Here is a 17,125-nt window from a genome sequence, read left to right as displayed (position 1 = left end):
CACCCCAATGGAAACTATATGAATGCCCCTACATGACATTTTTACTGTGTATTCTCTCTTTTACATTCCAAAAATCCTATCATTTGGTTCCCTGACCACTAAGGCAGATTGAGTGTCTCCTGGGAATCCCTCCCATTTTGAGTCCCTTTGCCTTAAAACCACCAGTTTCTTCTTCTTAGATGGTTTACTTGCCACTGCTAATATGCGTACAATAGCAACCTTACTCACTGAACATGGGTGAGATACCTTCTGTTTTTTGTTTGTTTGTTTGTTTGTTTGTTTCTGTTTCTTAGCAAGCTTGTGACAGAAAACACATTCTGCCATCCCCAAACAGGGTTACTAGTTTCCACACATCTTAGGCCACACAGCTGGAGGTAACATGGAGATTTTTATGTGCTGGGACCCTGCCCTGCTCTCTTCGGTTACCTGCTAAGAAGAATGGGTGTTGGAAGCTTGCCTGTCACATTTTCAAAATAGATTATGATCTCTTATGTTGTGTGTGACCAAGCACAGCTTCCACGTTCCTTGAGGGAGCTACAGCTCTTAGTTCCTGAGGTGAAATTTTTCTCTCAGCTCCCTCATAATTCTGTCATGCTGACCACTTCCTGTCCTCCAGAAAACACACCTCTGTGGTGCCTGGTTCATAACCTTGGTGCTTTTGGCCTCTAAAAGGCTACAACAACCAAAAAGCTGATCTTTTATTTATGCTTTTGTCACAGTGGTGATAAGTTGGCCAAAACCCTTCATCTTTAGGCCTTCTTCACTTTAGGATGTGGTTTTCTCTCACTCTGTCTTCTGTGATGGCCCAAGTACTCCTGGCTCACTCTGCTCCAACAGGATCTCTCCCCTTCCCCTCACTTATGATGCAGCTTCTGTCTTTATAGCTTCTCCCCATATCTCTCATACCAACTCCCATTGCTTTTTCAGCCAAAGGTTTCTATACCCCCTGCATCATCCTCTCCTCCTCCTTCACTCCCCTGGGTCTCCAATCCTCCCCCTAGAGTCTCCAGTCCTTCCCCTAGCATTTCTCACAAGGCTCTGACTTCTCAATCCCCATGCTTTACCCATCTGTTCCATCTGAGTGTTCTTTTTCTCCTTTCCATGCATCACCATTTTCTCTGCCTGCCCACCACACTCAGTCTCAGGCATTGAAGCCCTCTGGCAGGCCACATGGTTGCCAGCAGCCATGTTGATTACACACATGCACCTGCTGGGCTCATCTCTACTGCTGCTTTGGGAACAGGCTGGACCTAAAAGATTAACTAATATTTGTGTTCCTTCTTTTTAACTTTCTGAGCTACCTCAGCTTAACCATAAATTAGGTCCCTTTTCTGGTATTCTTATTTCAACAGAGCTCTATTAATTGATCTATAAGAAGGCTCACTCTACTCTATTTATTATAGTACAAGTTGGCCAAATATATTTGAGTGCATTCTAATTTTATAAAATGATTGTCAGTTTATATATCTGTTGTCCATTTGTCCAATTGTCTGCTCTGTTAGCAGCTTTTTCTTTTTACTTGAGCTCAACAACTTTTTCCCTCAATATTTATATTTTCAGATTATGTAACAAAGTTTTATTTGGGTAACAGATTTAAAAGACATGCTTCCACCTAAGTTGCCAGCTGGTCAAAATGATACTAAAATTGGTTAAACAAAATCCCTTGGGGTGAGGCAACATTAAACAGCACTCCAATTGATAAACAAGAAAGTGGCCACCTGGTAACTTTTTTAAAAATTTATTTTAATTTCAAAGAGATTAAAATAAAAGAGGACTTAACAAATGAGATTGGAGCACAACAGTTTAAGCAACACAGTATATCAAACAATACAACCTGACATATCAGTAGCTAACTTAGTGTCTCTTTCCTTGAAGTAGTTGAGTATATTTTAATACACAATAGTATCAAACATAACAAAATATTATAAAACCATTAAAGAGCATGAAAGTATTACATATTGTTTGGAATGAAATAACACAAAATGAACAATGGTTACTATATTATCTCATTGTCCATAAAATATTTGTTTATACTATCACACATAATACAATCCAATAAGATACAACAAGACAGAACCAAGGAAACAGAAGACTAAAAGCATGTTAGCACTTCAAAACAAGATGATATTAAATCAGCACTAGCTATTATAATGTCTTGTTTTCTTCAAAACTGCTGTTCAAATAATCATAGATAATAAAATCAAACAACCCAGGATGAAACCATTCTGAGTAATGAATGGGAATATTATAAGACTCCAAAGCAATGTAATGGGGGAGCAGGATTACCACACACTCTTATGTACTCTTACCATTTCTCACACCGGGGAGACTATATGGTATTTACACATGAACAACCAGGTACTTTAACCAGGTCAGGTTCACTGATGGGAGGTCCAAATAAACTCTTTAGTCCCATGGGAAAATGTTCAAGTAAAGTTCATATTACTAAGACAATTCATTGTTGCTGATCTGATGGTATATTCATGCCTTCAAATATAAAATTGTGATTGTTTATGATGACAAATGTTTTCTTTCGTATCTAGATGTCTTATGCCTTTTTCTTGTGTTCCAGCCTGGTGATTTAGATCAGGCCAATACAAGGTCACCAGTCAAATAATAATTTTTAACAAAAATTTATGTAATGTAATAGTGAGCAGTCCAAAATATGTCACAAATTTTTTCAGTGCTCAAATTTTAAAACACCCATGATTAATAGAAAATAACACTTCCATTTAATGTTCTATATTAAATTTACTGCTTGTCCTGTACTGTATGGTATTAATCTTCTGGATGTTTAACAGCTATAGTTAAGAGATAATTATAAATTCCCTTTGGATGACTTGTGCTATTATCCACCAGATATTTTATAGAAAAAAAAAGGTTATATGATGCAGGGGGCAACAGAACAATGAGACCTGGCATGGGGCTGAGACTGGGGCAGCAGCCAGGTCAGAGCCAGTCCAAGCCTGTCTGTCAGCACTGGCTCAGCCCTTAGGGTAGGGATGCATTTGCTTGATGTTTTGTCTTGAGGCCTGACCCACAACAGGAGGTGTCCATCTCCCACATGGTTGCAAGGTATCTGGGCTTTTGCATTGGCAATTTCTAGGACCTAGTCCTGTCTCACTGTCTATATATTTCTAACTAAGTCAGCTGCCTGTAACAATAGGGCTGGGACTTCCAAGGAGCAAGAGGATTATTTCATATTGCTTATAGCCTTGGAAGAGACAATCACGTGCTGCTCTGGGCCAAATCTCAAGACAAATGCCAACAGAAACACAATCAAGCGCTAAGAACCAATAGTCCAAATAGTTCTGTATCACCCTGAAGAAGTCAAGAGTCACCATCACAAGCCCCTACAGGAAGAGTCCCTGTTGTTAAGGAAGCCCACTTATTATGTGACATGCTCCTCCATTTGTTCCTAATTGAATTAATTTTACCTGAGCAATTGACCCTAATGGTTGAACACAGTTCTATCCCACCTTATGCTCACCTTGCAAATTCCCATTTTTCCCCTCTTTTGACCCATCTAACCTCCTCTTTTTACTCTATAAATACAGAGTCTTTGGCAACCCACTCAGGACCCCTTCTGTCTCTCAGACAGAAGCTTTATTTCTCTCAATAAATATATTCCATTTTAAACTCCATCATTCTAAACATTATTCTGCTATTTTAGAGAACACAAATTCATACCAGACATATAGTAGGTCAGGAGTTTCATAACCCCCTATCATCAACATGAACCAAATTAACATAAATAACTTTATGATTTGTCTGAATGCTTTTCCCTTTTCATGCAGTTTTAAGTGATCAATACAACTCACAGTGGTTGTATTTCTGGCAATCTATAAAGTTGTATATATCAGTCATTATAAATGTAAAATAACTGGTTTTAGTGTATAATTTAGCAAGAACTAGATATTGCCATCGCAGTAGGTTATCTCATATAAAAGTGAATGTTTAAATAAAATGGTTCTGAACAATTTCTATATTACTGGCAGCTTCAACAATTTTAAGATACATGAACTATGTATTTTTTTCCTTTTTGTAGAAGTCTTCTATTATGTTATTGAAAGAAGTCTGTACATCTGTAGGACCCTGTTTATATTTTGATGCTTTTTCTGCATTGAAGGTTATATGAAGATTTATTTTTATCTTAGGCTTAAACTCACTGCATTGACACTGATGGAGTGAAGCAACAGTCCACTACATTAATTTCAATTATATATTCATGGCATTGATCATATGAATTACTGAGGAGGTAAATTAGATACATACATAGACAAGAATCAGTACTGTTAGTATTTTCTGGTGCAATAGAGAAACAGAATATAAGAAAAAGTAAAAGTGGCCTTTCTATTTAAGGAATGTGAGGAGGAGCCCCCCAAAAAAATCAAGTTTTTTTTTTACTATGGTTTTAGGGGTATATGTGACTTTTGCCTGGATGTGGAGATTAGAGCAGACATTTCTGTCATGTGAGGAGCTGATTGGAATTTTCTTCAGGTCCTTGGGAAAGGAATGAGGAGGTTGTAATCAGGGAAAAAGAGGAAGTGGCCAAATGGTTAGAATCCCTGATTGGGTCTTCCACCATGTTCAACTACAACCAGGAGTTCCTGTAACTCATTCTAGGGCAAAACTCTTTCAAGTACATCCCTCAGTTTGAATGACAAAATGAAAATAAAGAAGTTTTGCTATGTGTCTTCCTCCAATGCTGGTGGTAACCATTCACAAGAAATATTTTGAGTCATATCCTTAATAAATTGTAGATACCATAACCAAAATTACAGATCAGTTCACTTTCAGAAAACCGAAGCAGCACTTAAATGCAGGCATAAAGGCCTTCAGTGAGAGTATCCCTGAAGAGGTGAGATCAACATTATAGAACACAAACTGATACTCATTTATCTGAGTTCACTAAAGAGAAAAATTTATAATGGTGTTGCTACAGGGGAAAGAAACTCCTGATCTACTATGTCTGGTATGAGTTTGTGCTGTCTAAAATTAAAGCACAAATTTTAGGAACAACAGAATTTAAGAGTAGAATATATTTATTGGGAGAAAGAAAGCTGTCTGAGAGAGAGAAGGGGTCCTGAGTGGGTTGCCAGAGCCTGCCTTTTCTAGGGACTTCTATAGAGTAAAATCATTTTGTGAGATGGATTTAAGGTGGGAATACTGGGAGCTCACAAGGCAGATATGCATAAGATGGGACAGAAATATGGAGCCATTAAAATTAATAGTTCAGGTAAAAGTGTTTAAATTGGGATCAAATGGGGAAGCCTGTTACACAGAAAGTAGGAATTTTTATGCAATAGTGACTTTTCAATTAATGGGTTCAGAAGGTGACTCATGACTTCACCAAGGATGATAGAAATTATTTGGAGTATCAGGCTTTAGTGGAATGGTAACTGCTGACTTCCTCAGAGTGCTAGAGAACCATTTCAAATATCAATCCTTACAATATGAATACATTTGCTTAATCTTTTGTCCTGAAGTCTGACGCTTAGCAGGAAGTGTCTGCCTTCCCTATAGTTGAAGGTATCTGGGCTTCTGCATGGGATCCTTGGAGAACCTAGCCCTGTCTCACTGCCAACATTATTAGACTAACTCAGCTGCCCATTATAGTATTGTTTGGAAAATTGAATACAAATGTCTTGTGCTCTAGGTTAATAATCTGGGGATGGCAGTGTGCAAAGTATTTACCATTGTTGTCCCCTGATTAACATGTTTTGAAATTTAGTTTTAGTATATTTTTATCCTTGAAGTCAAATGGAATTGGAAATAAAAAGCCTAAGGTAAATCTCTTTGGTACAAGCACTCCTCTGTGGATATCCACACTGTAGAAGACATTCAGGTAAAGAAGTCTACACTACAGTCTATCATTTGGGATCCACCCTTGCAGGGAGGGGTTCCTTTCCCTGTTTATTCATGACTCAGAAGGAGAGCAGTAGAGAAATACTGAATCAGTGATGAAGAGGGGGGCTATATGAACTGTCCAAGCAGGTGGGCCACAGCAGGCGGTCTCTTAGGTCTTCCTATCTGGGCATTATTGACCTGTTGTGAGCACAGTACTGGAGCAGAATGTTTGCTGGATCTCATTTAGTGGTTTCAATGTCATGTGGCCTGGTTAGGAAAGAACCTGGGAGATCTCCAAGCCACAGAATGCTGAGGTTCTGGATGGGAGCCCAGAAATAGGGAGCAAATGGGCTAAACCAGTTACAAGTGGTTAGAAGCAGTTCCGGTGTCTTGATCCTCAGGTATTTAGTTAGCTTCATCTCCTGAGGTCCTCCAGCATTGGCTGTGGGTCATTCATTCTGCATTTTGCCTCTTTCTCGTGGCAAGAGTGACTCTATCTTCTCTTTGACAGTAGCAGATTCCAGTATCATCTTTGAAATTCTCTGCTGCCCTGGCATCTCCACAAGCTCAATGAGGGAAGGAGCTTGGGGACACCCTGACTCTGATGCATTTTGTAGCTGCTGCAAAAGTACTGAGGAAGGTCTCTGCTCTCATTGCTGTGAGAAGCAGACCTGGAGGGTCTGATGTTTATAAATGTCTGTGATACAGGGCCTTATAGCCACAACTGCTATCCTTAAACTTGTGCTTTTTTTTGTATTTAGATTGATCTCCTAAATTTATAGTATGTCCTTTTATTTCCATCCTCATGACACGTGTTGGCAAAGGTACTGAGTATTTGAAGATGTGTAGTGATGTGCCTCAGTGGACGAAGGCTTCTCAAAACCTGGTGAACTCCTGTATATCATACAGGATAATACAAAAGAATTTTGAACATAATTATTTAGGTGACACCTCTGCTCACAGACTGTTTGTGAGAACATCCATGGATTTTTGAATTCTGAGAAAAATGAAGCATATATGAAAGTGTTATCAAGGGTAGGGTAAAGTGTGCTTGCTAAAGACAAATTCCAGAATCACCTGTCTGTTAAACCCTCATTGAAAAATGCCAAAATTTATGCATTTGCATGGACCCATACACATGGTATCCTTCTGAATGGAAAGGAATAGGCATGTCATCTATGAATTAACTGCTGATTTAACAGGTTGGCTGATAATATACATTGTTTATCTATAGAAATTCTCTGCAATGGACTTTACTAAGTGGAGTAAAATAGAATCCCTAAATAGAAGATGTGCTGCAGGGATATCCATAGTTAGGAATGAAGGATTTTCTGTGTAGTGTGGATCAGAAGAGAATGGAAAGATTGTGCAAGTGATTGGCATGATACAAGGTGCCAATAGCAGGATTTACAAGTGAGAAGATCTTCACTGAAAATCGAGTAGTTCTTAGGGTAAGCATGAAGTTAAATTTGGCTTCTGATTTCTTACTTGAGATGAATACCACCAACTTTGTCAATATTCAGTATTCCACTTACCTGTTAACCCATGAATTATGGGTTCCAAACTTGAGATCTAATTTTGATTTTCTCTAATTATGTGGCAGTGTCATGATGCAGGAATTTGAATCTTTTTTTTTTGTACCAAGGATTGAACTCATTAGCTCATGTTTGCCAGACAAGTGTTTATGCCACTGAGACAAATACATAAACATGAATTTGTTTTTAGTATATTATGGAAATTATCAACATTCTTCCTCAGAATGTCTTGAAAGTTCTTGGAATGTTACTATATTGTATGGATATAAGTTTTACAACAAACCAATGGTGTTTTATGCAGTCAATTTTCAAGTTTCATTTTTTGTGGGGTTTTTCAGTCAAGGTTTTTCTCTCTATTTCAGACAGCTCTGTAACTGAGGTGGGCTTCTAACTCAAGGCAGTTCTCTTGCATCAGCCTCCCAAGATATATTTCTTATTTCTGAGTGAAAGAGGATCACTTCGTGACACTGAGCTATAATTTGCAACTTGTGCCTTGTTTCATTGTTTATACATCGTTTACCTACACAGTTTTCCATTATCATTTGTTATTATTTATGTACCATATTTGATGTTAATTATGTTTTGTTATATGAATCTAAATTCAAATTTCAAAATGCTGCTTAAGTATATTAAGAACAAAGGACTCAGTGACATAAATGAGATTTGAAGAGATATCATTTGCAGTCTATCAAAGTGATTCACAAGATATTTGCCTACCCCTTTGCTTTGTGGATGCTGGTCCTGTAGGATCCCACTGTGAGCTCTGCTTGAGAGACAGTGGGGACACCGGGACCCTTGCAGTGACTCAGCACAAAAATCAGTGCTCCCATTTGGCTGTGAGTTGCAATCTAGCATCCAAATTGCTTTTTCAAAAAATGTGTTTATACATAAAATTAATCACCAAGACATGGAATTAAACTTTGAAGGATTCAGTCTCCATTCAGCTGTGATGTTTGGTTCTACTTTGTTTAGTTCAGTTTTGTTTTATTGAGACAGGGTTTCACTATGTGTATCACTGGATTTGAAACCTGTATGGTGCCTACAATTTCCTTGACTTCACAACAGCCCTCCTCTCTCAGCTTCTTGAATCTTGGGATTATAAATATACACCAACACTGCTTTTGATTCAGATTTTTATGAGAGAATTTAAGATATCCCAGGCCATGAGTCTCAATCTTCCTTTGAGAAATACATGTATGAATTTTTTTGGATCATACTTTTATCACTTGGCCACTCAGCAGTTATCCCCCTAACATTACTTGGGAAGCACATTTGTTTATGCACTGACTATAGTGAGCGTCACCGGGGCAGTTGTGATTTTAACCAGTTGATTCTTGTATTGAACACATGAGAGAATCGACTCCCCGTTTGTGATGTAACCCCCCCGAGCTATAGAACAGAGCTGTAAGGAATGTCTCACTCCCTAATTCCTCCTTGAGATATCGGAGCAGGACAGGAAGGAATGCATTTGCTAGTCATTATCCACAAGATGTTCTGTCCTCTGTAAAGGAAAAGATAAGTAAAGGAATGTGCTGTTCAAACGAGACCGAGTTATACCTGGCACTCTGAGATCAGACCAGGACCCTCAGTCTCCATGGTTACTCAGCCCCAGACCCCTTGAATCAGCATCTGCCAAAGTCCTGCGCCGTTCAAAATTAACCAATGCGATCTGCTTCTGTAAACGTGCTTGTTTCCCGCTTGTGCCCTTAAAAACCCTGCACAAATTCCCCTCGGGGCCCTCCGCACTCGTTTGCCTGGAGGACCCCATGCGCATGGAAATAAACTTCTTTCCCTCACCAAGAGTTGAGTCCTTGGGGTCTCTTTCCCTGCGGCAGCGGCCCTAACATTCTGGAGGCCCCAGCGAGATAGCACGCCTCACGGGAGGTGACCTCAACGGCTCTGCGGTGGGTGAGTACGACCGGTCGCTTCTTATTTTTACTCTGAGGATCAATCTACTGGTATTTTACGCCCCGAGCCAAACGGCTCCGATCTAGGGGCAATTTTTGTTACCTGTTTTTGTTATCTGTTCTCTGTTCTCTGGTGACTGGGGGACGCCCCACACGGTTTTCCGTGACTCACCGTCTGCGATAGGATTTTCCTATCAGTCTGGGGAATTTTATTCCCAATCTGTGGTCCATCCAGGCCAATTCGGAGACACCCTCTGAGGTGACTCATCCGGGCCAATCTGGAGACACCCTGCAAGGTGGCTCGTTTGGAGTGAAACTGATGCGTGAGAGTGAGGTGGCCGGCCTGTTTGTCCTGTGTGTCGTGGGTGTTGTGATTAGTTATTTGTTGTATTGCGCTTGCGTTAACCGCCCTGTGACTATAGAACATCATGGGACAGTCGACCTCATCCCCATTGTCCCTCACACTCGACCATTGGTCGGAGGTGCGGAAGAGGGCTCACAATCTCTCCTTGCAGGTCAAGAAGAGTAAATGGCAGAATTTCTGCTCAACTGAGTGGCCCACTTTTTCAGTGGGATGGCCGCCGGAGGGGACTTTCCACCTGCCCCTCATCCTAGCGGTTAAGAACATCATCTTCAGCCCCGGACAAAGGGGCCACCCTGATCAGGTCGCTTACACCTTGGTATGGCAGGACCTCAGGGAGGAACCCCCACCGTGGGTGAAACCCTTTCTTCCCCCTTCTGACTCCTCTATACCAAAACTCTTAGCTCTGAAAGGACCTCCCGCTTCCGCTCCGGCTCCGGTCCTGCCCGAGTCTCAGCCTGATCTACCTTTGCTCGACTATGACCAGCCTCCTCCCTCCCAGCTGACTCAACCTCCTCCGTACCCACTCTCTCCTCCAGCCTCCTCGTCCGGATCGAGCACTCCTTCTCCTTCAGCACCCTCTTCACCTGAACCGAACCCCTCTTCTCCTCCGATACCCACGTCCCCTCTGTATCCCCCGCTCCCTACGATGGCTTGCTCTGGGTCTACACCTCCGGGGCCCACGGGCACAGCCCAGAACACTCGGAGTAAGCTACGGCCTGAGGACCCAGTCGTTACCCTCCCTCTTCGCCCCTACGGGCCCATGATAGATGACGGGTCAGATGGAGGGCAGATGCCCGCTTTACAGTACTGGCCTTTTTCTACCTCAGATCTCTATAACTGGAAAAACAATAACCCTCCTTTCTCTGATGATCCGTCTAAGTTAACAGGTTTAATGGATTCTATCATGTTCTCCCACCAACCCACATGGGATGACTGCCAGCAGCTTCTAGGGGTCCTGTTCACCACCGAGGAGAGAGACCGCTTCCTTCTGGAAGCCCGGAAAGCTGTTCCCGGAGAAAATGGCAGACCCACCCAGAGACCAGAACTGATTGATGATTTCTTTCCCTTAAAACGCCCCAACTGGGACCCCAACTCACCTACCAGTAGGCAGCATCTTTCTATCTATCGCCAGACTCTAATGGTAGGTCTCCAGGCGGCCGCAAGGTGCCCCACTAATTTGGCCAAGGTAAGGGAAGTTACCCAAGGGCCTACTGAGACTCCCTCAGTTTTTCTGGAACGCCTGATGGAAGCTTACTGGCAGTACATGCCTTTTAACCCTGAAGAAGAAGGCCGACAGGGCTCAATAGCCATGACCTTCATAGGGCAATCGGCTCCTGATATAAGACCTAAGCACCAAAGGCTAGATGGTCTGCAAGACCTAACTCTGAGGGATCTTGTTAAGGAAGCTGAAAAAGTCTACTATAAACGGGAGACAGAAGAGGAAAAAGAGTTAGCTAGAGACAAGAGATGAAACAAGGAATTAGCTAAAATGTTGGCCACAGTTATTCAGGGAAAACCTGAGACAGGAAAGGGAAAGCCCACTCGCCCCCCCCATTAGACCCTGACCAATGTGCATATTGTAAGGAAAAAGGACACCTGATCAAAGACTGTGAGAAATTGAGAAACGAGCCAGAAAGGAACGAGAAAAACAGTCCTCGCAGCGGCCCTGAGCCCCCATGCTCACCTTAGATGAAGAGGACTAGGGACTTCGGGGCTCGGACCCCCTCCCCGAGCTCAGGGTAATGTTTAAAGTGGAGGGGACTCCCATAGAATTCGAGGTCGATACTGGAGCTGTTTACTCGGCTCTTCAGGCCCCCTTAGGGGCCCTTTCAACTAAGAAATCTCTAGTTCAAGGGGCTAACGGGAGCAAATATCGCTCGTGGACCACCAAGCGCACAGTTGACCTAGGCAAAGGAAAAGTAAAACACTCCTTCCTGGTTATTCCTGAATGCCCTGCTCCCCTCCTGGGACGAGACTTATTAACCAAACTGGGGGCAAAAATCTCCTTTGAGCCCCAAGGACCTCAGGTGACATTCCGTAACCCAAAGGTTGGGCAACCCATGGTTACAGTGTTATCTCTAAAATTGGAAGATGAGTATAGGCTCTATGACCACCGAGACCCCCAGCCCATCACCCCTGCCTGGCTAACTGATTTTAAAGACTCCTGGGCCGAGACAGCTGGGCTCGGGCTGGCAATCCAGCAACCGCCTGTAGTGGTCACTCTAAAAGCCACTGCCTCCCCTATTCGAGTTAAACAATATCCCATTAATAGAGAAGCTCACCTAGGGATCAAGGTACACATACAGAGACTTTTAGACCAAGGGGTATTGACTCCTTGTTGGTCTGCATGGAATACTCTGCTGCTCCCGGTCAAAAAGCCCGGGGCAAATGACTACAGACCGGTAGAGGACTTGACGGAGGTCAACAGCAGGGTGGAGGACATTCACACCACCGTACCCAATCCTTATAATCTCCTCAGCGGTTTAAATCCGTCAAGGACTTGGTACACTGTTCTGGATTTAAAGGATGCCTTTTTCTGTTTGCCTTTGCACAAAGATAGCCAGCCCTTGTTTGCGTTTGAATGGACGGACCCCGAGACTGGGTCCACCAGACAATTGACCTGGACGCGCCTCCCACAGGGCTTCAAAAATAGCCCGACCATCTTTGATGAGGCTCTACACAAGGATTTAGCCCCCTTTCGGGCTCAACACCCGAACCTCAACCTCCTTCAATATGTAGATGACTTGCTGCTGGCCGCGGACTCTGAGGGTGACTGCACCAGTGGAACTCAGGACCTTTTACGTGAGTTGGCTATCCTGGGATATAGGGCATCGGCAAAAAAGGCTCAAATTTGTAAACGAGAGGTAATTTTCCTGGGCTACTCCTTAAAAGGGGGGAAAAGATGGCTCACTGAGGCTAGAAAACAGACTGTGGTCCAGATTCCCCCTCCAAAGAGCCAAAAACAATTACGAGAATTCCTGGGTACCACGGGGTTTTGCCAGTTGTGGATCCCTGGGTTCGCAACCTTGGCAGCTCCCCTATACCCGTTACTGAAGGGGGGATCTCCCTTTGTTTGGGAAAAAGACCACCAGCAGGCCTTTGATGCCATCAAGCGGGCCCTCCTATCCGCTCCGGCCCTGGCCCTTCCTAATGTGGATAAACCCTTTACTCTCTTCATTGAAGAGAAGAAAGGAATAGCGAGAGGAGTACTAACCCAGGCCTTTGGGCCATGGAGGCGTCCGGTGGCCTACCTCTCGAAAAGACTGGACACTGTGGCGAGCGGGTGGCTGCCCTGCTTAAAGGCCATCGCAGCGGCTGCCTTGCTCATCAAGGATGCTGATAAATTGACTTTGGGACAAAAAATAACAATCATTGCCCCGCATACACTAGAAAGCATCATCTGCCAACCTCCAGACAGGTGGCTCTCAAATGTCAGAGTTACTCATTATCAGAGTCTCTTGCTCAACAAGGACAAGATAACTTTTGGACCCCCGGTGACTCTCAACCCGGCGACCCTGCTGCCGGAAGAAGCTCCGGAACCCATCCTCCATACCTGCCAGGACATCTTGGCAGAAGAGGCCGAAGTACGACCGGAATTATTGGATTACCCCCTACCCGATGCAGAGGTGACCTACTTCACTGACGGAAGTAGCTTTTTGATTCAAGGTAAGCGGTATGCGGGGGCGGCTGTGACTGATCATTCCAATGTTATCTGGACAGCCAGACTAGAGGACGGGTCCTTGGCCCAAAAGGCCGAACTGATCGCTTTGACTAAGGCTCTGGAGCTCGCCAAAGGAAAGCGGGCAAACATTTACACGGATAGCCGATATGCTTTTGCAACGGCCCACATCCATGGGGCCATATACCGCCAACGGGACTTCTGACCTCCGCAGGCAAAGAAATAAAACACAAACAGGAAATCCTTCAATTGCTAGCTGCAGTTATGTTACCTCAGAAGGTGGCGATAATACACTGTAATAGCCACCAAAAAGGGACTGATCCTGTCACGAAGGGAAACAACCTGGCCGATCAGGCAGCAAAATCTGCAGCCATGGGAGTCTCACAGATGTTGGTGACTGATATCAAAGATTCTCCTCCCAAAGAGAAAGCTCAGATTAACCAAACCCCTGAGGCATCTGACCTGACTACTTACATACGACAGGCCCATCGGCTCACCCATTTGGGAGTTAAAAAGCTGTGCCTACTGGCCCAACACCAAGACTTCCCGGGGGCATCCCCCACTGCCATACGCCAGGTCGCCACGTGGGTTGTGACTAATTGTGAGGCATGTCAATTGACCAATGCCTACCCTGCCAAGCTGGCCCCCGGCAAAAGGCTACGCGGCACCAGACCTGGACAATACTGGGAAGTAGACTTTACAGAAGTTAAACCTGCCCGATGTGGACTAAAATATCTGCTAGTTTTTGTGGACACCTTTTCTGGATGGACTGAGGCTTTTCCTACCAAAAAGGAAACTGCTGCCATGGTAACGAAAAAGTTGATGGAAGAAATTTTTCCTCGGTTCGGATTGCCAAAGGTAATAGGGTCTGACAATGGGCCGGCGTTTGTGGCTAAGGTAAGTCAGGGACTGGCCAACATATTGGGGATTGATTGGAAGTTACATTGTGCTTATAGACCCCAAAGTTCAGGACAGGTAGAAAGAATGAATAGAACTATTAAGGAGACCCTCACTAAATTGGCTCATGAGACTGGCTTAAAAGATTGGACGATGCTCCTGCCTTATGCCCTTTTTCGCGCGCAAAACACCCCGTCAGCCAAACCCCCTAACCTTACTCCCTTCGAGATCCTCTTTGGCACTCCACCCCCCATTCGAGATCTCACTCCCTTAACTGAACATGCTGCCTTGTTGCCAACCTCCCTGTCTGACAGGCTCATCGCCCTCGACAATCTACAGAGGGACGTGTGGACGCAGCTAGCCTTGGCCTACGCCCCCAGTGAGTTCCCCGCGCCACATCCGTACCAGGTGGGAGACTTTGTGTTCATCCGGTGCCACCAACAAGAGACTCTGCAGCCTCACTGGAAAGGACCATACCAGGTCCTATTGACTACTCCTACAGCGGTAAAGGTTGACGGAATCGCCTCTTGGATCCACGCGTCACACCTAAAGCCTGCTTCAGCGCCAGAGGACGACTCCTGGGAACTCAAACGGTCTGATAACCCCTTAAAACTTAAACTGAGCCGAAAGACTCCTTGATGCTGTTTCTGTACACTCCCCTTGTGTATTGTTACAAAATGACCCAGCAAAGACCCCAGATTGTAACCCCCTGGGCTATAATGAAATTACTCATGTTAGTGTTAGTCACCCCTACAATAGCTAACCCCCACCGCCCTTGGATCTGGTCATTGATTAAGTGGGACAACCAAGAGGTGGTCGGCAAGTGGGAAGGATCAGGTAATCCCACTTTTGCCTTCTTTTCCTGCGATATTGTCCCTCAAGCCCCCTGTATGGATCCATCTCAGGTTGTTTACCTATGCCCAACTTCAGTGGGGGGGAGAACCTATTGTAACTCCCCAGGAGAGTATTACTGTGCTTACTGGGGATGTGAGACGGTGGCCACTGCGTGGACACCCACCATAAGGGACCAACACATTAGTCTTTCAAGGTTGACTGGAGCTCGCCCAAAGCCCCCCACTTGTTATGGTGGGGCTTGGGATGCCGAGTTGAGCCAGGGACCTGGACCCTGCCTATACCTACAACTCACGGTCCTCACCCCCCAAGAGCCTTCATGGATCACAGGAAAAACTTGGGGGTTTAGATATTATCAAAGTGGAAAAGACTCAGGGGGATATTTGTTTATCAAAAAGGAATTAAAACCAGAAACAAGGCCGTCCCCGCCACCACTGGCCCCAACAACTGCTAAAAGACTTTTATCCCCGGGGCCCAAGGCTACCCAAAATCGAGAACACATGACCTCACCCCGCACCCCCTCCGGGGATTTAACTAATTCTCCTGAGTGGGGACTCGTCCCTCCAACCGTGAGCTCTCTTCTTAGCCTTATACTTGGGGCTCATAAAGCCCTTAATCTTACCCATCCAGACCTAGCCCAAGCTTGTTGGTTATGTCTAAGTGCTAACCCTCCATATTATGAGGGGACTGCTCTAAATGATTCCTATACGCTGACCCCCAATTCTGACCAGTGCGATTGGGATCACGTGTCCCACACCCTTCCTTTACCTGGCCTCGCTAGCCAAGGAACCTGTATAGGGACACTTGATAATTGGCCTGCAGACCTACGCCATCGCTGCCTCACACATACCCACTCCTTCCCCAGAAACCAGTACCTCATCCTTCCCACCGGGGCATTCTGGTTATGTACTACGGGGCTCACCCCTTGTGTTTCCACAAATGTACTCCTTGCAGGGGACAGCTCCTGCACCCTCATAGACCTTATGCCACGCATTAAGTATCTCCCTCCTGACATGCTCCCCCTCATGAAAGGTTGATATAAACGGGAACCTGTCTCCCTGACCCTGGCAGTCTTATTAGAGATAGGTGTGGCAGGGGGGATAGGAACTGGTACAGCAGCCCTCATTACTGGGCACCAGTCCCGCCAGCAGCTTCTTGCAGTTGTGAACCAGGATCCACAGGCCCTAGAGACATCTATAACTGCATTACAACAATCTCTCTCGTCTCTATCTGAAGTAGTGTTACAAAACAGAAGAGGCTTAGATCTTTTGTTTTTAAAAGAAGGGGGTCTCTGCGCCGCACTTAGAGAAGAATGTTGTTTTTACACTGATCATACTGGGATTGTAAAAGATGCAATGGAAAAGTTGAGAGAGAGAATCAGATCTTGAGAGCCCCCTTCAAGTAAGCCAAAGTGTTCTCTTTCTGGGAATCAATCCTGCCCTATATTCTCCCTTTATTGGGACCTCTGGCCGGATTCATTATAGTCATGGCTATAGCCCCTTGCCTCATTAACCGAGTAACCTGGTTTGTGAGGGCCCAGATTTCTCAAGTAAAAGTTATGGTGCTACGTCAACAATATGATCCCTTACCCATACAGGACCTTTAAGATTAAAAGTCATTTGCAAAAAAAAGGGGGGGAATGAGAGAATCGACTCCCCGTTTGTGATGTAACCCCCCCGAGCTATAGAACAGAGCTGTAAGGAATGTCTCACTCCCTAATTCCTCCTAGAGATATTGGAGCAGGCCAGGAAGGAATGCATTTGCTAGTCATTAACCACAAGATGTTCTGTCCTCTGTAAAGGAAAAGATAAGTAAAGGAATGTGCTGTTCAAACAAGACCGAGTTATACCTGGCACTCTGAGATCAGACCAGGACCCTCAGTCTCCATGGTTACTCAGCCCCAGACCCCTTGAATCAGCATTAGCCAAAGTCCTGCGCCGTTCAAAATTAACCAATGCGATCTGCTTCTGTAAACGTGCTTGCTTCCCGCTTGTGCCCTTAAAAACCCTGCACAAATTCCCCTCGGGGCCCTCCGCACTTG

The 17,125-nt window shown here is 44.5% G+C and overlaps 1 protein-coding gene across 1 annotated transcript; it reads left to right on the top strand.

Annotated features, from left to right (window-relative positions):
- The first annotated feature begins 233 nt into the window (after positions 1–233).
- Positions 234–13,540, top strand: LOC134474693 (uncharacterized). Its single transcript, XM_063243218.1, is given in 7 exon segments — positions 234–237; positions 9,863–11,176; positions 11,179–11,307; positions 11,352–12,137; positions 12,213–12,391; positions 13,127–13,240; positions 13,328–13,540. Coding segments are annotated over 7 exon segments (2,739 nt in total).
- The last annotated feature ends 3,585 nt before the right edge of the window (positions 13,541–17,125 follow it).

This window comes from Cavia porcellus, unplaced genomic scaffold (genome assembly GCF_034190915.1).
Source record: "Cavia porcellus strain 051 isolate PalLab524CR breed Dunkin Hartley unplaced genomic scaffold, mCavPor4.1 scaffold_35, whole genome shotgun sequence".
Taxonomy (NCBI): Eukaryota; Metazoa; Chordata; class Mammalia; order Rodentia; family Caviidae; genus Cavia; species Cavia porcellus.
Note: the sequence above shows the minus strand (reverse complement) of the source record. Positions and strands in the feature narration are given on the sequence as shown.